Raw genomic sequence first — 21,856 nt, 5'->3', positions numbered from 1 at the left:
AGCTGAGTTCAGCAAACATATACTGTACTATAACTCAATGGTCTGAAGGTTTTCTGTCTATTTTCTAAGGTATGCTGTGTCTACTTCTGTACTGGTTGCTGAAAGTTGATTCCTGTAAAACTATTTTTTTTAGCAGCACTCAGATGTAACAACAACACAGTATGTCCCAGAAACAATAAAGAGTCGAAGCCTGAAGGGAGCTGCTTAATGCTAACAAAATAATCATAATTTTGTCTTAAAGGTATAAATGAACAAAGGTGTGATTCTTAAGCTAAGTGTATCTGACTATCCAAACAGAGTTTGCCCCAAGTGGTTCTAATCTTCTAGCACCTTACGTTTGTTGTTGTTGTTGTTGTGAAAGCAAGGCAATTATTTGATTTCCCTATTGCTTTCCAGCACAGACGAAAATAGACTAAACACAATGTGATGTTGAACTTTATGTAAGTATGGAGAGGCACTAAGATAAATATACTTTGTCTTGGCTATGCACTGTGCGCATTAAAAATGTATAGTTTACTGTAGCGTGGCCTTCTTTGTGTGTGAGGGTTCAAGCGATATTTGTTTAAGAGGGATGATACACATAGTGGTATTAATTACATATATTATGAATTCCCCCTCATATTGTCCATGAATTATATTTTTTTCTCTCCTCTATATACCTGCAACATTGTCCTGTAATTAATGCGTACTTGTGTAAAATGAATATGTCACTTCATGTTATGTAAATCGTGACACAGGGATTCCCATAGGGAATCAGTGTAGTGTTAATAGATTCTAGAATTAATGGAAATACAAACACTTCATATCAGAAATAGACACTGACTTGTCCATATTTGATTAAAATAAATGAGCCAATATATACTTGTGTATTGTAGCCCTATAGATATTCATTGCTTTGTGTCTGCTATATAGTATGAAAAATGCATTGTGGAGTGTAGTGTAGTCCAGTGTGGATTCAGGCATTAGACTCGCAGGCCATCCTGACAGCTTTACAGTGTGGAGGGCCTGGTGAGACTCTGGAGACCGGCCTGCTGTTATGTGCTGTGTGCTTTAGTCTCCATCTATTCTGCCTGCACTCAACGTGAATCACAATGCATTACCCTCCCGTCGGCACTCCTGCTCAAGTTATCAGGCAGCACACGAAGAGAGGAGAGGAAGCGTGTTTTACTGTTGCAATCATTAGACCCAGTTCAGAATTAGAGTATTGAGCGATCGCTTGTGGGAAATGGAAAGAAAGAAGAGAATGAAGAGAAAAAAAAGGTGAAGGAAGGAAAGAGGAGAGGTAAAAATGAACCAACTGACGGTGAGCAGAACAACTTCTAATATCGCCATTTCTCCCTCTCATCATAGAGGAGAGCTGGAAAGAAGGGACCTCAAGCTGGGACATTAAATGCTTTCTCATTCCCAGCTGTGCAGTATATGGCACACAGTTAAACTAGCCCGCTGCTATGAAAATGTAGATGTATAGGAGCTCTACATTACCTCCTTTTTTTCTATATTCGGTTGAGCACTTGGTGTGTCTTTGTCATTTAAATAGATCATGGAAGTAAAGTTAATGCAAGGTGAGAGTGAAAGGAGAGGCCGGTGAGAAGAAGAAACCATTTATTTCTCTTCTATTTTTTCACTTTTTGATGTGGAGTGACTTTGTTTTCTGCACTGATGAACATTTCCTTTTGATGACCAAAGCAAACCGTTGATCTGAGCTTGATCTGAGCCCATGCACTCTCATTTACATCCCTACTTTATGCAGTGAGGCAATAGCTAATTGCTTATAGATCTGAGATAGCAGTTAGAAGTAGGAATATAATTAGTTTTACTAAATACGAGTGACGGTCTACTGCAGTCTGCAGCTTTTCGTAAAAGTCACTGATACATTCCATTCCAACAGGTTTTCAGAGGGTCAATGGTAGAAATGAAATAAACTTCCTGTTTAATCTTAGTTTAACTTTTCATGCCTGAAGTGACCTGCGTGGTGTTTGTGTATACAGCAAAGTCAAGCATTTTCCTTTGTCCATTCTCACCTGCTCCCACCACTTTGTCGATGGCGATGCAGGAGGCATCCAGCTCCTTTGCAAACTCGTGCACAGCCTGGCTCGGGTCCTCATATGTGTGAGGGTCCACATAGGTCCTGATACCCGGCAGACGCACTGCAGCAGGAGAGAGCAGGTTGCATCAGTTCATCACCATTTAAAAATAGTGCCTCCTTAAGTGTGTCCCTACAGCTATATGTCCTCTGAACATTTAATGAGTTTGTAAGGACATATCACCTTGCTAGTGATCAGTTTACTTTTTAAAAACAGCACAAAACAGATTGAGAATAACTGAAGATATGTTTCCACCGAACATTGGGGAACAACGCTTCAACTTTGAGAATGATGTAGTCTTCATATAATTGAGTTTTGGTAAAGAATTTCCCTGCAATCAGGAGCCAGTGAACATCGGATCGTGTATTAGAATAACAGTGGCTGCAGATGCTTCTAAGCTGAACAATATGGCATATCTCCAAGCCATGCACACAGTCACCAAAGTGCAGCTGAATCGTGATACACACAAATTAACTTACAATGAATGACTCACCATTTGTTGTGAGATATATAGTTTAAGACAGACAAAAGTGAAGCTATCCTTTAAGTAATAAAGTTGTGTTTATTAGTCCCTGTTGGGGAAATTTATGCTGTACATCTGACCCATCCAAACTATTCAGGAAGCAGTGGACGGCCGCAGTTCAGTGCCTGGGGAGTGTGGGGGCCGACACCTGGGTCAAGGTTAAAGGTTCCATATAAATAACACATTGTATATGAATAAAGGAGAACAAGCAATTGAAGAGGGAGCAAGAAAATGGGGAGTTTAATCTTAAACATGTTGTCCCTTTGTGTTGGTCCACATCAGACGTTGTTACTTTAAGCTATTTTACAGATTGGTCCAATTTCAACTTTATAAAAAGTCGCGTGAGTGAGACCTTTTGGTCACTGGTCAAAAATGTATCTCAATGAAAATAACTTTTTTTTGGGAGTAAACTTATAATCATAAATATTGAATGTCAGTTCTTGCTGTAACACTGAGGGACACTTGTTTCCTATTTAAATGAAGCCTCCAGGATTGGTTCGCAAATGGACCGAGAAACCGTCTTCTCAACATGGTCTCGGTCCAATTACTGTCTGTCTTCTCATATGACCAAATGAACCAAAGTAAAGGGGAAACCACTTCAAGCTTAAAAACAGCTGCTCTAAAACAACCACCATCGGTAAAGATGTGTTGAGAAATCTATCTCTCCGATTTTAACTAGCAAGCTATCTTTAATGTAACTATAGCTAGTTGTACTACTCTGTGAATGGTACAGTGCAGAGAGGAGATACTGAAACGCGCCTCACAAAAACAGGGTGTAGTACTTACAGTGGCCGTTGCCAAAGTGCAGTCTTTTCTCATCAGGATGTTTGGATTTGCTGTGGCAACAGAACCTGCCAATCCAAACAGAGAAAGGTCATAAGTAGTGCCACATCTCCCAATAAGACTTCACCCATTGGCCCAGCCAGAAGGCTAGCGAAAGTTGTGTGCGTGTGTGTGTGTGCGTGTGTGTGTGTGTGTGTAATCCCAGCTCTTACAAACCAAGAGAGGATCAGTAAGTCTTATAATGAGTTCTCTCTGAACAGAACTGACTGCCAATTCCAGCCACACACACACACACACACACACACACACACACGCATACAGTTCTTAGTTTTCTCTTATACATACACACGCACACCTGCATACAGCTGTTCCAGTATATGTTACAGGAATTGCAGAAGAGAAATAGAGGAAATCTTACTTATCTAGTGAAACATCTAAATATATAGTATGCAGCCATTTTGAAAAATACGCATACAATCAACTTTCAGGCAGCATTGAAGGGGGAAAGCATGAGGATTGCTGTGATTGGAGAAGGAAACCCTCAATGAGAATCAAGTCAAGCAACTGGCGGACAGACCTGCCAATCAGGACGTAGAGCAGCACAGTGAGGAGGATGATGGCCACGGCAGAGGAAATGGCGATCAGAACAACCTGGCTGCTCTCACTGGAGATGGAGAAGGCTGCTGAAGGACAGAAAGCAACAGGTAATGAGCGGTGTTGAACTTCATTCCATAACAAGCTCATGTACACACATCAGCTATCTTTCAGTGACTACTTCACACAACAGTTTCTGAAACCCAGGACAAAAATTAGCATAAATCACCCAGTGGTTTCCAATAACAATGGCTTCACAATCTCACTATTCATTATCAGTTATTTGTCATTAAAGGACAGTATCGGCCCTGTGTCTAAATTTCAACAACAGCAGTAAAGTGAAACGTCTATTCTGAGCTGAACTCACAGTCAGGGCTGGTCTCAAACTGGAAACTGGGGCTGCTAGCTCCATATCCGGCAGCTGTGCGAGCTCTGATCTGCAGCAGGTAGGCGGTGTTGGGCTTCAGACCATTCAGAGTCACATTACAACCCCGAGCACGGAGGATGGTGTAGCTGGTCTCCTGCTCCTCCTGTGAGACAAGGTGGACAAAAGAAGAGAGGGACAGAGAAAGGAATTCAATATTTGTGAGACAGTTTGTTTTTTTAAATACTACAATTTACACCAAGTTGGAACTATTAATGCATATACAATATAGTAAAACACAGTATGCATTATGTGCATGTACACATGTAGAAACCCACACAAACATCTCAGTTTGGCAGCTTTCTTTCCAATCTGATGAATTATGTCCTTATTTTATGACTTCTCTCCTACTGATCTCCAGTGATAAAACAACAGGAGGATTTACACACCAGGGCTGCATTCGGCACATTGTTTCCAGATGTGGAAGGAAGAGAAACGGTGGAGAGAAGATGAGAGCACGTAGAGGGAGAAGAGAGCGCAGTGATATTTCCACACTGAGGATAATAGGAGGACCTAATCCAATAATGTGATTTATTGTTTATATATATATATTTATATATATATATACATATATTGTGCGGTAGTATGCTTCATGTTGGTCATGTGTTACTTATATAGATATCCAGCCATCTAGAAAGATATACATATGAAAAAAGCGAGTGGATCTGAAACAGTATGTATTACTTAACAGTCAGTTAAGTAATTTACTTATTATTAAATGTTTGGTTTGTTTTGCTTTATTCATGTGTGTGAGATTATTAAAGAAAAAATATATGAAGTGTGATTAAAAGGCATTTTTCAACTTTATTGCTTCTGACAAATCATAATTAAGTCATAATTAAAAAACAATAAATGTGAAAGTAGAATGCAAAATAAACTTTGCATTACACAACGTAGCCTGTTACTATCAGGACAGGACAGCGTGATATAATTCAGCACCAGAATTAAAACACTTACTTTTTTTTTTACCTTACTATAGTTAAAAAAACAAAAAAAAACATTTTCCACAAAATGTTTTGCTTCTCTGTCTGTGCCTCATAACCGTAACAAATTTCTGAGCCAATCCATGCTGAAGAAAGGCTTACAATTACATGATTACCAAACCAACTCGATGCTATGAAACAAACTGCTAAATATGGGGAAAATAGGACTAGGCTGATCTTAAATCTTAATGACAACCTATTAGAGATGACTCCAACCATCCTAAAAATGAGCTACATGTTCTGCAACGTAGCCAAGCTCATAAAAATCATCCAAGGCCGAATCGTGTTGAGGCATAGTCAAACCCTTATTTTATAGACCCAGTTATAAAGAGGCATTCATTGGTACGGGAAGTAGCATAAACACAAGTTGACATTCACACACACACACAGACACATACACACACAGTGTCCAAAAGAAACCGGTCCATTAATGGAGTGGATCAGAGTTTTATGGCGCACAAAGCGTTTTAAACTGCTATATGTGTGAGGAGGTAACTGATACACCAGAACTGCACTGGGACAACTCTTCATCACATGTATAAATCTACTCGCAGCTTGTCATCGTTACGCATTCTGGACAGCATGTGATCCCCTGAAAATCACACACAGGTGAGGTACAAGCACCTTTGTGTGTGTGTGTGTGTGTGTGTGTGTGTGTGTGTGTGTGTGTGTGTGATCGAGAGATACAAACAGACAGAGAAAGAAACTGAAGTCAAACACCTCTCTTTTATGCAAACTGCAGCCCAAAAAGTTATTCAATTGTGTGTGTGTGTGTGTTTGTGTGTCTCACCAGAACACTGCTAGAATTTAATATGGACTCTGTGCTGCGTTTTACTTTGACAATCTAAACAAAGCTGTAGCAAATTATAGCTTGTATAACACACACACACACACACACACACACACACACATAGAGATGCAAACTCAAGCAAACCCAACAACAGGAGATGTGCAGCAGAAGTCTTGTAAATACAGTGTTTGAGCCAGCATTCCTTCCATCTAAGATTAAATAAACAGGCCAAATTAAAGTGGATCTGAAGCTCTCTCTCTCTCTCTCTCTCTGCTTTTTAGATTGCAGTGATAAAACATGCAAAAACAAATCAGCAAATTCTATTCCCACAAATTCTATTTTCACAAAGTGCACTTGGAAATGCCTTATCGGCTGTAGAGCCCCCTTTAGCAGGTTAAAGCGTCAGGAAGATCGCACAGCCAGCCTGGGGTTTCCAAAGATGAAACACCTCTCTTCTTCTGGTTGTTTTCGGGTTGGAAATTCCCAAGAATATCACCAAACGTTCCCTAAAAGAATTCCCATATATAGGATTCATAAATCGGGAACAGCCCTTGCACTTTGGAAACTTGGGCCTCTGGTTTCACGACCGAGTGACAAAATGGTATGTGTCGGCCAGAAGAGCAGTGCGGGCCAAGACAGTGGCAAAAGAGAGGTTAGGTGGAGTTAATTCAAAATAATTTGTCGCGAGATATGAACCACTTCAGCTTCTAATGTTATGAAACTCTTCACATCTTCACCTTCCTTAAACGGTTTGTATACCAACTAGCCTTACACTAAATGTGTTATTTATTACTATTCATATGCAATAAAAGCAGGAGAAATGCATTACTTCGCAGGATAGCATGAACATTGTATTACTAAATATGATTCCCACAGTAATCGTATCCGTCACTGGTACTGCATTTATATATCTTGGCTTTATTCAAGTTTGATTTAGTTAAAATGTATCATACATAGTTTCATACATTTTGTTGTAAGTTTATATTATTCTCATTTGGTATCAGTGTAATGCAGCGACTGGCACTCTTATCAGTTCGTTGTCTCTTCCTTTTAAATTGAATTGCCACAAATCCATCAGTGGAAATGTGATCATTCCAGTTGTTCTCAAACAAGTATACATTTCATGTAACTTCACAAACAACAGATGCCATGTACATTGAAGGTTATTTATGCTCTTCAAACCTCCAATGACTAAACTGAATTGATTTTATCTATTGGATGCACATGGGTGAATATTAAGTCCATATTTTTCTCAGTTGGCAGGAAATCTTGCAAAACTGGTGCATTACTTTGAACAGGAGAAGTCCAACCAGCATTAAGGAGTTACAGTCTAAATTACTTGTGACGATAAATATTTGTGTTCTGCCTCACACTGCAGAGTTCACACTAGAGAAGCCTACACAAATGAAATATTCCAACTTTTAAAATGCCCTTCTAAAGCTTTTCTTTGTCCTGCTTAAAGGTCAAAACAGTCTCGTGTGATTTTAAACCCCATAAATGAAACATGACTATAATGACTTTCGTTGTCGGCCATTGGTTTGACCACAGAAATATATTGCTCCAAGTCTACTATAAAGAAGTATTCTAAGTTTGAACGATGTGTGGTTGTTGGCGAAACGTTCACTTTTCTACATTAAGAGAAGCTAGAGTCATCGCTAAATGGCTATTGGATTACATGATAATGTACACTGTGTATGTCTGTTTTAAACTTAAAGTAAATAAAGACAGACGATACCACAAACATTGAAAAGCAGAGCGTCTGGCTGATGCTGCAAATCTGAACATCTTCTTGCTAAAAGGTCTTTTTTAATCTCAACTCAAGCTGCTTTTGTGTTTTCTTTTACCATCCTGTTTATGTGTTCATGCAATTATGTCTGCGTATGTGTCCCTAAAAGCCTCTTTATGTCTCATAAGTGAATCATGGTGTGGTCTTGGTGTGGGTTATTTGTGCTCCGACTCTTGTCCTCTTTCGGCCTTGATCCATGGCATGCTAGAGGCCCTCAGCGTCCCTCTGCCTGCCACACGATGAGGCCTCTATCCTGGATTGTTATGAGGGGTCTCCCCTGGTTGTCCCAGTTCGCTCGTCTGCATGGAAGAGCCTTTTTTTCTGGGGTTTGAAACCCCTGGGTATGTATGGCTGTTGTAGAGAATCCTCTGGGAACTTGTGTGTTTGTGCCTGTCCCTGAGTGTCTCCAGCAATTCCTGAGAGACGATGTGATTAGCAGGGATGAGCGCAAAGGCCAAGAGATGTTCCATTACAAAACTCTGTCACACAGGCTCTTCCTTAGACTCCAGTATTTCATTCTTTTCCATATCTTCTTTTAATTAATATGCTTTTCTAATCATGTGTGTGCGATCGAAGAAGCTACAGCTGCTGAAGTAGAGCTGCGTTGAGCTCTGACCCAGTATCAGTCATTAACTTTTCCTCGCGCTGTTTTCTGTTTGAACTTCTTAGGTAAGGATGGCTGAGCAGGGAACAGAGTTTAGAGAGGAAACAGCTTCTGTCTGCCTACTAATCAAGGGATTAGGGGCCACTGTTGGCATTCAAGCAAACTGGGATCTGGGGAACACACATACACGCACATGCGCGTTGAATCTGCCAGAGTGATTAAACTTGCATCCACGGCTAATTTCACCATCAAATGTCAGCCATAGCACAGCATTGGTGCTGAAAGCCAGTGTGATTCGTTCTGCACTAATTTCCCTCACAGAGGAATGAGTGACCCCAGAGACGCAGTTACTGTCTGCCATAAAACGTGTCTCCATTAAGGAGAGGAGGACAGGATGAGAAATAGAGGGAGAGATAAAAGAAAATGGGGATGAGAGGTAAACATAAGCGGAGGAGGAGAGGAGTGTGAAGCAAAATAATAAAGACAGAAAGACAAAATAGAAGTAGAAAAGACAACAGAGGTAAAGTAGTGGAGGAGAAGGATGGGGTGTTGGGAAATAGAGACGAAATGAGAGAAGGGAGAGGATGCGAATTAAAAACAAGAACATTTTTGGCTTGTTATAGTAGATACTGGGCAACATCATTCTCAAGCCAAAGATTTGAACCCATTCTCAAGCTTCCCGATGTATCAGGGAAGCAGGATTTCAAATTTCAAAACTGATTTAAAGTATCCATCGACTTTTCGCTCCAGCAAGCATGATGGAGTGGGTCACTTTAAAAATGTCTTCTGATAGAATTACCAATTAACTGTTCAAAATGTAGTCATTGAACCTAAGGCAAGTAACGCAACGTTAAAGTAATATGTAACTTGATTATTATCTAAATTTTAGATTACCTAAATACCATATATGCAAATAAGAAAAACATTTAAGATTGAATTAAATTAACCTACAAGCAAATGTCACAGTTTGTCCTGTATTATGTCTGCTGGACCATTTGAAGCAGCCCTCTCATTTCCTACAATGACAATTCATCTTCTCACGCTGGGATGGCTCTTGGCAAAAAAAAATAAAATCTTTTTTTTTAAATATCCTAATTGTGTAAAGCTGTTTCATGAATATGGTTACTCCCCAAGGCTGATAACATGACATGGAAAAAATTTGACAATCCAGCAAACACTCCACTTAAAGCAATCGTTTCTCATTTTGAAAATTAACTTTTCATTTTCTTGCCAAGAGTTGGATAAACAGATTAATACCATAACATGGGATGGATGCTATGCCTGGAGTAGGACTCAAGTGAGCATGTTCTGTGGGCCCAAAAATGAGGAAGCTTGAGCGTGTAGAGATTTCTTCAACATATATGCACCCAGTAAGCAAATAACATAGTAATAAAATGCCATCTTTGATGTTGGTATCCTCTACTCCTTAATACATCCATGGGTAACACAGCTACAAAGCTCACTAATTTATACCTTATATTCCATCATGTGTTGGCCGTAGCCTTGTATTGACATGACAGATATCACAGTGGTATCAATTTATGACGCTGCCTTGCTGAAAAAGGCACACAAAGCAATGCGTTAACAGTGATTATGTTCTGCACCAACCTTTTCGTAGTATTTGATCTCATAGTCGAGGATAATGCCATTGGGTCTTTCTGGCTGCTGCCAGGACAGGGAGACACTGTTCCGAGACGTCTTTTCCTTTCTGATCACTGTTACCGGGGAGGGAGCTGGTTGGGAGACATAGACAGACAGAAGAGTGAAAGAGAGAGAGAGTGAGTTCCTTCATAGTGAGGTTCAGTGGAAGTTCAGTCCCCGGTGTTGCATCCTGGCAATTGTCTATGGTTCCTGTTAGCCTAATTCAGTTTGCTGCCCGGTGGGGCTCCATTAAAGGCTTTGGCCCAGGGTTGGTGGGTGGAACGAGACAATGTACACAATGTACACAATGTGTGTGTGCATATATGCACACACACACACACACACACACACACATACAAAGACTAGAAATATAATACCGACATCAGTGACGTGCATTTCACGTCTGTGAAAGCGAGTGCTTAGGTTAGTGCTTATGACTCATCCTTAACTCACTAAAATAAAACTTAATGCATTTTACTATTTCAATGGAATTGCAATGAATCAGTTAAGAGTTTGATGCTGTTTTTAATATTGGTAGTTAAATCTGTGTCAGTCTTAGTCTTATTGTCACCTCAACTCTCTTCTCTTTCAATGCATATATTGAGAAACTTTTACAGATTAAATATTAACCTTAAAGTATTGCCATTTTCTTCTCACATTAACAAATATCAATTTTTCTACAGCTGATTACTTGTGTTACAGAGACTAAAAGCTTCTGATTGTGGGACAAAGCAGGAATCAAAATGAAGAAAGACTTGGTTACCAAGTTAAGTGTCCCTGGAGCGGGCAAGTATGTCAAACTCCCATTCAATCAGTCACATTAGTTCCTGCTTACACTATGCAGTAAAACGGCTTGTCCTTTAGCGTTTTAGTAGCAACTTGCTGCTCTGCATCTTCTTTGAAATGTGTTTTAATCTGAATATACTATACATACAAACCATCCCTTCCCCTTGGTCCCACTGCTGTCCCTGTCCCTTTTGGTGTGGCGCTTTCTCCCTCACCAATCTTCCCGGCCAATCCTTCGCCCATGCATCGTCTTTCCTCAGGGAGTTCACATGGTCCCAAGTAATTTAGCACATCCCTCTCTCTATCAAGCCCTGCACCCCTCCCTCGTTCTTTCTTGCTCTCTTGCTCTTCACTCCCTTCCTCATTTCCCTTTTTTACTGCTCTCTAATTGCCAGGCAGCTCAAGGGCCAGCCCGGCATCTGAGGCATCGACTTTTAATTTTATTAGACCACAGGAAAAAACATGTTTGTCTTTGAAATGTTTGAGGCTCTCTTGATTGTGATTATATAGCAGTGTTTGTGTGTGTGTGTGTGTGTGTGTATCTATCCAAGCACTCGCGTGTATTTCGGCGGGATGTTATTTTTTCTCCTGTAATGAATCCAGATGGGGAGAATCTGTTTCTATACCCCCTGCTCCTTCTCTCCTCCTCTCCCTCTGGTTCTGATAGCGGGGTGATGCATTTTATTGGCTCTGTGGTTTATGGTGGTAATGATTTACTGTGTCTGGGCCGCTTGGAGGCAGCTTCAAGTTCCTCTCCTCCTTTTCCTTCTCCTTGCGTCTCTCTCTCCCTCTCGCTCACTCCCTGCATGTATATTGCACTTAATTTGCTGTCACTCTCTATTTCTGTCTGTGGTATAACTGCAAAACTAATACAGCATACCGGGCCCATAATGGCCTTAAAAAGTGGCCTTCAGCATCATTCACCTGTGATGTGAGGGACATGACACAGCTGTCCGAACATCTATTTATCCTGTACAACACTGGTGGACTATTCAAAGTAGTTTATTGGCAGTAACGCTATATAATTCAATGAAAGGAATGCTGAACAATGACGTGAAATCATTGCTGAGATCTGATATTGGCATATTGAATCACACCTATTCTTCTGGTCTTGTTTTTTTGCAGTCATACTGATGGGTTTTCAATTCAGGGAGTCGCCGGGACCCACAGGTGGTCGTTTGAGGAGGTCCCCAATCACATTTGTGTTTTGTGAAAAATTGTCGTGTTTGTATATATATATTTAAAAATAACATTTTGTAAAAAAGATAAACAATTTTTTTTTTCTGAATGTAAAAAGAACGATTCTTTCCGCAAATCGTGTCTGTGCAAGATAAATGTTCAGACGGTAGGAAAATCAACAACCAGGTGAAGAAGTGATTTGCCCAGGCGTGTATATACTGTATATACTGTATGTGCCTGTGTTTTCTTCTTGTTACACCCACTCTGTCAAGTTCAGCTGCAGTTCAGACTGTTGATACTAGACTACTCTAATGTGGATCACAGCTACTCTGTTGTTCGCGTAGTTATGACAATGAGTGGAGGGCAGGGGAGGTGGGATAAGGAGAGCTATCTGACAGCACCTTGACAGCACATCTCCTTCCCAGGGAAACACTTAATCCAGCTTTTAACAGCTTTGGCATCTGTACATGTGTGTGTGTGCGTGTGTTTATGTGAGAGAAAGTGTACTATAGACGAGTGGGGCTAGAGCACTGACATACCTAATCCTTGTAAACTCTCAGGGCTGATGGAGGGTGTGCAGCTGCAGGCGGAGATTTTTCTTAGAGAGGGAGAGGACTGTGTGGCTGTGTTGGTATAATGAAGGTGCGTGTCTTCGTGTGTGCATGTGCTTGATATGGAAAGACGAAGATTCATCTCTTGTGATGATCGCTCAAACACTAAAGGTGGTTTTTAATAGTCAGATCACGCACAGCCCTATTAGCATTAGTGTAAGTCAAATCTAATATAAATGCTGATCCCTCTGAGTAACCACACAGACGTTTTTTACTAATAAAAGACTCAAAGCTTTTTTTTTTCATTTTGTATGGTCTTTACTTTAAATGTGTGGCTTTTAATCTCTATTGCCCTTTCTCCTCATAACGACATATGATTTGAGTCCTGTCTTATCCCCAGGCTAGACACATGAGCACGGACTGTATGTGAACAAACACACACACACAAAATCTATATTTACCTCTCATCCCTGCCCTGTCACTAGAGGTAATGTCCACACCTTGTCACTTTGTATACAGTCAGTGTGTCAACACAATTTGTCTGTATATTGTGTGTACATACAACCTTTCACATTAGCATATTTATTACACCGACAGGTTACTTCTCAGGGAGTTCACATATGTATGATTGACTGCATCTACCCTTACAGTGTGTTTGGGTTTATATGTTTGCCCTTGAGTCTTTTTCCTAGAAAACTGAAAAGGTAAAGCTAAATGCTGCATGCTCATTATCATAATTCCAATCACAATTATGTCTTGATTTAAGGAAATGTGCCATGTCCTGACTGACAGACATGTCCTGCCTCACTGATTACCTGCATATAACCAAAGCACCCACAGTAACCTGCAAATCAAATCAACTCTCATGTTCCTGGGATAAAGCAGCTACAACGAGGTGCCATGTGTGCATTCAAATCAAAACAAAGAAAGGACTCGCAACGCTTCACGACATATACCGCGACCACTCTGTTTAAATTCACAGCAAGTGCCATCTGCCTATCATCAAGTATGTGATGGAGCGTCTGACCTCGCTGTGTGACAACTTTTAAGAGAAACACCCATCTGTTCACGCTGCTCAAAAAACACCTTCCAAGTGCTAAATCACCTCCCAAAAGTTTGGAGAGAAAAAAGGCGTGCAGAAGCATAGGGAGCCATATAAAGAGGAAGAGAACAGCATGGTGTGTGTTGGGTTTGGAAGGATCCTGTTTCCAGATGAAGAGAGAGATAATGATTGAGAGTAAAACAGTAAAAAAAACAAAAGCACTGAACGGCAGACACAAAAACATCACCAAGCACAAAGGAAAAGTGTGGAAGAGAACATTGAAGGAAGTGGGGGAAAGGAAAAGAATAAATGGATGTACTACAGCCAGAACATTGCACATTCCTTGCTAGAGTCAGGGATGTCTGAGGTTTGGCGCCTTCTACTGCAGCTAGATTTATTTCACTCTTGGAATTTCACAACACCACTTCCCTTTGCTTTCAAATTCATCTAAAGACTTGATGCGTGGAGAGATATTTGTTTAAAAGATTGATGATAGCTTTAGGTAACCATCCTCACCTTTAAAAGTGTCTGTTTAAAGGATTTCTTTGCATTTTGCAAAAGACATTCGATCCTGGTAGTTAAACAAGAGAATAGCAGCCTGGGATTGCCTTGTAAATGTCCAGTTCTGATGGTTTGAGCGCATATGTTTGGACCACATAAACTACATGCTAGTTTATTATACGATAAGGATATTTAGAGGGAGAGGGAGAAACAGGGTGCAGTAAAGAGAGATGTATTAAATATTACCCATGTGTTAGGTAGCTACTGTTCTTTTTTTGTTGATACACTTGCGGTTCTACCCACAGTTCCATTTAAAATACACTTGCATTTATGCATTAGAACCACACATCCATGTCGAGTATATGCATGGTGTCTGAACTCTTGTGTTGGTGTTGTACTAAACCGCATAGTCTTAAAACCTAAACCTAAACCAGACTACATCTTGCAAGAGTATGTCTGTCTAAATATGTGAGTGCATGCCTTTATTCATCTATCCATCTGTTGTGATATCTCACCAGCTTGGTTGGTGGTGATGGTGACAGCGGCGTACTGTCTCATCTTGGGTGCCAGCGATGACACACCGTTCAGTGCTTCGATCTCAAAGGTGTAGTTAGTGTGGGCTAACAGATCTCCCACCGTCACCGTGGTGTTGTGGAGGCCCGTGGCTCTTGGCAGGAAGTGAACATTGCTCCGGCAAGGCTCGCAACGCAGGTTGCCAGCGTTACTGCCGTTAGCGGCGCCCCCACGGCAGCGTTTGCAGAGGACAGTGAAGGTGACGTCCCTGCGCCCGCCGGCGTCTTCCGGCCAGCTCCAGTCCAGGATAACGGAGGTCTCGTTAATGGAAGAGATCACATTTCGAGGAGCTGAAGGGGGTCCTGGTAGAGAAGGAGATGAAGCGGGATGGAGGTGAGGAAAGAAGGATGGGAGAAACATTTTGGATTGGGAAGAAAAAAAGGAAGGAAGAAAGCAAATTAGTAGAAAGGTGATAGAAGAAAGGGGAAGAGAGCAAATAAAGGATAGATTGAAAATAATAGACTTCAAGTAGCAGAGTGACATTAGATTGATTAGATTTAGCAGCAGTCATCTGCCAAGTAAAATACATACAAGCATCTAAAAGGGGGTTGGTAGGTTTTCTCTAAAACATAGTGATGGCTTTATTGGTTGGAGTTTGTCTGTATTAAAGGCTCACTTTCTTCCCAGGAAGTGAGTTATCCAGGAAGAAACTAGCCATTTAACAGGTCTTTAAAGTGCAAATGTGGCATACCTACTTTGAGATTTTTCAATCAATGAAAGATGTAGTAAATGTTGCAAAATGTATAAAACACCTCTGTAATTGCAGTTTAATTATGGTTGTATCAGGGTTTAGTTAATATCAGTATGTGTATGTAGTCCAAAATTAATTAGTTTTCCTCTCTTTTTGGATCAGTATGAGGAAGAAAAGGGCATGACAGCATCTGTAAAACTCAGGCTGACATATGAAAGTAAAAATTACAAACAGATCCCTCTGACTATTTCCAGATTTGTATATCAAAGCTATGACTGTAATTACATCGGGGAACAAAACACAACTGCCAAATAACTGTTGAGAAGTTGCAGGAGAATAAGGGAAATGGGATTAGCGGATTGTGTCTTGAGATAGAATGTTTGGTTTGGTTTGTTTGACAATTTACTCCCAGACTATGCATAGCTCCTGTCTTGGTAATCTGCATTACAGTCTTTGACTGTGTTTGCGGAAGAGAGAAATCAGAAGGTAGATACACCAAATACTTGAAAATAGTTTCAGTTTAGGGCAGTTCTGCAGCTCCTAAACTGAACAATTTGTCACAAGAAGTTTCTCGAGCTCAACAGTGACTGGTCACATTTTGAATGGCTCCAGTTCTGGAAGTTAGTTTTCCATTCATTCACTCAATTGACGTTTCAGAAAATCCTATTATGAAGAGTTTGAAGAGTGAAACTAAGCCAACTAACTATAAGATTAATTTTGACCATAAAACATTTGACTATGTGCAAAAAAAAGGGGAAAAGGTATAAGACTGTATATATAATTATTTTTTGTGAAGGAACTACCCATAAACCATTCCTGATGGTGGCTCGCCGCCTCTGGAAACTCCCCAAAAACTTTCAAAACTGGCTCTTGTCTATCTCAAAACAGTTTAGGCAACTGCACGGCTTATTCCTCGCTTTTCGGTGAAGTATTTTTGTAATATAAGACAAAGTTGGAAATCCGGGAGCAGCACATGGAGCAGACACTGAAGACACACCCTCACTAGCCGCTCACGGTCAAGGAAAACATTTCCATGGTAACAGAGAGCTGTGTGAAGTGCTTTCCATGACATTGTAAATAACACACGTTCATGCCAAGACTTGTGGCTTCTACGGGAGTATACCATTGTTTCACAATCCCATAGCTCCTGGTAAGTCTACTTTGGTTACGATATTATGGTCAAAATCCCGTTTCAGAATATAAACAGGATTTTTACTTCTGGAAAGTCGACTGGAAGCCTATAATGAAATACATTCGAAACAAAATAAGGACACGCTGAAGGGGTAAACTTTGTAACAGGCTACTACTATTCAAACTTATGGCAAAATAACATAATCTATCGTTTCATGATCAACGTCTCCCATATCTTTCCCAACCATCGATATCAGTGCTAACATTCTAAGGACCTCTCAGTCAAGCAAACAACACCAAATAATTCATCAAGATCTAATGACAAAACTATTGCTCCTTTCGTTAACACAGTGAAACCCTCCTTAGAGAAAGCAGCTTATGAATAGATACTATCATGACCAGTGTCTATTATTAAGAATGCTTATATCAACATACTCTGTGTATTCCTAAAAGTGAGACTGTATGTTCTTTGATAGTAATCTGACCCTGACACGCCTCTGCCTCACCTACACAGCTAACTCCCCACACCACATCAAACTCGTGGACCTGTAATTCATACAAGATATTACCTGTGCAGGCATGCACATGTACACATGCAGGGAATCATACACTAATTCCAAATGTCAAAACAATCCATTGAGATAAACATCTGAGATGATTTATGGTGTGTCAGAACAAAGGATGTGTGCGTAATATCCGATCCCTCACAAAGAGACTCATGTATTGGCAATTCTGTTTCGGCTCTTTCCAGCCTCCTCCGCTTCACTGGAGATCACTACATTTTGAAAAAAAGGGGATTTCATGGGTTCTTTCAGCAAGTTTTAGCAATGGTGATGATCAGCAAGGCCGACCAGCACTTTTGATTTTGGAGGAGGTGCTGTGGGATGTAGGGGTATCCATTGATGCCTTTTTAATTGGTGAAACTGAATTATTGGGGGTAGACATACTATACTTATCTATACACTGTTAAGACAGCTCTTACATAAAAGTCTGTGTTGAATACAGCAGGAAATACAAAACGGATGAAAGTATGTTTTTTTTTGTCATTTGTTCGAGTTTATTTTTCTCATTTTTCTGCCAACATTTTTAAATTTCCAGAGTCAATTCTAAACAACCTCTATCCCACCGCTAACGGCATAATCACGATCATTATCTTCCAAGAACTTATCTATTCATTTGCAGCTCTCGTGTCGCTCAATCTGTCCCAATGAGGTGAAATTTGCCTAGTTGACAAGATGGCGTTGAGATAATCTCAACAGGGACCTACCTAATTAGGATTCTGTGTATGGCTGGGGCCATCGATTTGTCTTTTCTGCTGTTCTCAACATGGTGCAAGACATTTCCTTTTCTTTTCTCCCATCCCATTTAGTAACAGATGTATTCATAACCTGACATCAGGGAATGCAGTGATTTATAGTTTTCTGGGGAATGCATTTTGGAAAGCTCGTAGGAGGTATCTGCATCTGCAAACCATTTGCATGAGAGGGATAAAAAAAGAGAGTCACGTAGGGAACCATCTTCGGCAACCATGACTATGGTGACCTTTAAATACGTAAATAAGGAATGTTAACGCTCTCTGTAGTAAACCATTTTTACTGGTGAATTGGTAAGAAATCTTTAACTTCACTATGTGTTCGAATCCAACTACAAATGATATTCTGCAAACTAAAAAAACTACAGATGAGAAGAAGCACAAGCCTCTGGATTCAACAAACAGTGTGCATACACAATGTAATCTTCATTGTAGTATATGCATAACAATATGGAGCAAAGACAAACAAAGTGTTCTGCTAAAATGGTTCAGTGTGAAACCATTTCCACCATCATAGGACACTAAAATTCAACAACAGCCAAATTAATGGGTATCAATGCTAACTGTAATATAAAAGCACACTTACGGGTACATGCCATGGCTGCAGGGTCTCCCTCAGCACGGAAGTAGTTTTTTTCACAGCCACAGTGCAGCGACCCCTCATGGTGAGCGAAGCTGTGAGGCGGGCACTTTGAACACTCCATATTTCCGACAGTAGATTTGTAGAAGCCCGCCCTGCACACTGGAGACAGAAGAACACAGGACGGATGCATGAGTGTCATGCACATAGATAGCTTTCTAATGGCTGCAGTCTTTGCCGGTGCACCTACAAGTAAGAAATGAAAGATGGGGATTATTGAATGCACTCACACACACACACACACACACACACACACACACACAAACACACGTAAACAAACTGCAAGAGGACTCAATGTAAATCTGCTGAAACCATTGACTGCTGGTTAAAAGAAAAAAAAAGAAAACAATAATTCTCTGGATCGTCTTTGTCTCTATTTCTCGCTCTCTTCATCTCTCAGGAGGCACAACATGAATAATGCAAATTGTCCCCTCAGATAAAAGGACTGTTCTCTTTAAATATCTGTGGTGTTAAATCTGCACTCAGCAGCTCTTTAAACTCCTACTCGCCACAAATCTGTTGCAATATGTGCAAGTAGTGTGACACGCCACCTCTGCAAAGTGTATTGCATGTGTGTGTATGTGTCTCTGTGTAGGAAGGGAGATCAAATGCAACATTCCCTTTTGTGTTCATCTCACCTTTCTCTATCAATTTAGTTCCATTGCACTTTTATTTCCTCTTGTCTTCTCCTCTTTCACATGTTTGTCATCTTATCTAGACTCGATGATGAGATACAAAGCATTTACTGCTCATAGCCAGCAGGGTTTAACACCAACAGCCCTGTACTTCAAAGCAATAGTGCTTTTACTGCCATTACACAACTGCAAATTCAAATAACACAGGTATTTCACAAATATGGCAGGAATTCAGTATTTTTAAGTGTGACCGAAAATGTCAAATCACATATTTTTGCTAAATCTACAGGTTTATTTCTTGCAGTAGTGGGACAATGGATTGTGTTTATGGCCTCTTGAGATGGTTACTGATCCGTTACTGTATGAACACAATCTACGGTATGCACACGTAAACACACCCACACACACACACACACACACACACCTCTACAACATCAAGGACCACAATGGAAGTAAGTCATGTGACTTTTTTGTGTTATCCTGGTAGTTCTCCTACTTGTGCATGAACAGTACATTGGTGTTTCAATCATGCAAGTGTCTTTTTTTTAATGAATTGTCAAATACACAAAAAAAAGGTTCTTCCCCAGGCTAGACGGGCCTTCTGTGTGGAGCTCATGCATGTTCTCCGCATGTCAGCGTGGGTTCTCCCCGGGTTCTCCGGCTTCCTCCCTCAGTCCAAAGACATGCAGCTTAGGTTAATAACTGATGACTCTAAATTGCCCGTAGCTGTGAATGTGAGTGTGAATGGTTGTCTGTCTCTTATGTGTTAGCTATAGTCTGTCGACCTGTCCTGTACCCCGCCTTCGCCCTATGTCAGCTGGGATCGGCTCCAGCCCCCCCGTGACCCTGAACGGGATGAGCGGTTAAAGATAATGGATGGATAATTAATGAATCACATAATTGTGATTAAAATGCAAACTTGGGACTTTTAAAATAATCTGATATATTGCAGGCATACACAGACAAGCAAGCTTACTCTCTCTCTCTCTTTCTCTCTCTCTCTCTCTCTCACGCACACACACACACACATACTACATCAAAAAATGTCTCGCAACAATAGCAGCGAGCCAGCAGAATGTGTGGGCTCAGCAGAACAGGTCTGAGAGATCCCAGTGGTGGACAACATTCTTCTGCAAAAGCCAACCCTGCTGGTACTACTGCCATATTCATCACTGACACTGGCACACCAAGGTCCCATGCATGTGTGTGTGTGTGTGTGTGTGTGTGTGTCTGTGTGAGTGAGAGAGTAATACAAAGTGAAGCAGGTTTAAACAGCCTAATATAATCCTACTGATGGAATGACAACCACAACACTTGGTGGATAACACAAAACAGACCACCCTGATTGGTAGACATATCAGGAAATTAGACCTGACAGCCAGCACCCCCAGCCAATCAGGTAAGAGTAATGAGATAACTGCTGGGTCAGCAGAAATGCATAAGAAGCACAAAACAGAAGTGTAGATAAACAGGCAAACGTTAGAATGAATTAATTTCATAACAGTGACCATCTGATCCCTGTATTCACAAACAGCTGTTGACAGAGTACACATGCCCCTAATGGTTTACACCTGGATAACACCAAGCAAAGATCTCTTCACTATATTTATTGGACAGTCGAACCACAGGGCTGGAGTCCAAGTGGATCTGTTTCCATTTAGTTACTTACCATATGTACTAACTCCTGGCATTGGTCTCACTGGGGATACGAAACTAATCAATTAGGGATGTATTCATATTCACACGGAAAGATTTGTGCAATTGTTATTGCACTACTAGAATAACCGATTAAGACAAAATGAGATGGATCAAGACAATTCATGAATCTCAAAGAGTACAGCTGTAGACTATAAGTTTGCACTTTCCAAATCTGTCTGTGGCTCTCAGCCCCAAGCCCATTGGCTCCTACTGAAGACTAATTCTTTCACAAGTCACATGTCACACATATAAAGGCTAAATAACAGCTGGGCATAGTAGTTTTCAGCAAATAACTACTCAGAAAGTTGTAACAGTACATTTGTTGAGGACCACTTTCAACTGTGGATTAATACACATTTTTAGGATGAGAACAAATGTGTGGTACTGGGAGTCTGTAGGACTGACTAAAATCAAACCACTTAGCAGATGCTTAGTATAAGGCAGGAACATGTCGCCCTGGGCAATGGTGTAGCTCATTGCTTTGGTTTTAATTGTTTATGGACAAAAATGGAGGTAATATGACAGAGGACTGTGCAGTATAATTCTTTAGCTTCCAAAAATACTTTCTAGAATAATCACTTTGTTAAAATAACATAATAAAACACCAGACTTATCCTTTAAGCAAGGCCTTCTGCAACCACTGGAGGAACTTAACATCTCATGAGACATGGACGAACGACTCTGATAAGTCAACACTCCACAAACGTCATAAAAACAGCCTCATTTCCTCTTGAAAGTAAAAAAAATATACAGGGATTTTTCAGTGTGTAACACAGCCGTGAAACTTATTAGGCACAGAGAGGACCCCATAAACTTTGATGTAAAAATCAATAACCAAAGCTGCACTTACGTTACGAGGTTTTCATACGACAGTATGGTGATATGTTGTATTTTCTTCACCGCAA

The 21,856-nt window shown here is 40.5% G+C and overlaps 1 protein-coding gene across 3 annotated transcripts in view; it reads right to left on the bottom strand.

Moving 5' to 3' along the window:
- epha3 (eph receptor A3) overlaps positions 1-21,856 on the bottom strand; it is an 88,163-nt gene that overhangs the window by 20,186 nt on the left and 46,121 nt on the right. For 2 of the 3 annotated variants that reach the window (XM_076109003.1, XM_076109022.1), the window contains exons 4-10: positions 18,565-18,720; positions 14,787-15,146; positions 10,180-10,304; positions 4,352-4,514; positions 3,968-4,073; positions 3,394-3,458; positions 2,022-2,147 (exon numbers count right to left, since the gene is read on the bottom strand). In XM_076109003.1, the coding sequence (XP_075965118.1) occupies positions 2,022-2,147; positions 3,394-3,458; positions 3,968-4,073; positions 4,352-4,514; positions 10,180-10,304; positions 14,787-15,146; positions 18,565-18,720 (1,101 nt within the window). The remainder of the gene's footprint in view (positions 1-2,021; positions 2,148-3,393; positions 3,459-3,967; positions 4,074-4,351; positions 4,515-10,179; positions 10,305-14,786; positions 15,147-18,564; positions 18,721-21,856) is intronic. The other variant, XM_076109012.1, reaches the window with a different exon arrangement.

Source organism: Anarhichas minor, unplaced genomic scaffold (assembly GCF_050575085.1).
Source record: "Anarhichas minor isolate MPS153535 unplaced genomic scaffold, ASM5057508v1 ptg000004l, whole genome shotgun sequence".
Lineage (NCBI taxonomy): Eukaryota > Metazoa > Chordata > Actinopteri > Perciformes > Anarhichadidae > Anarhichas > Anarhichas minor.
This window is presented reverse-complemented; position numbering and strand designations above follow the sequence as displayed.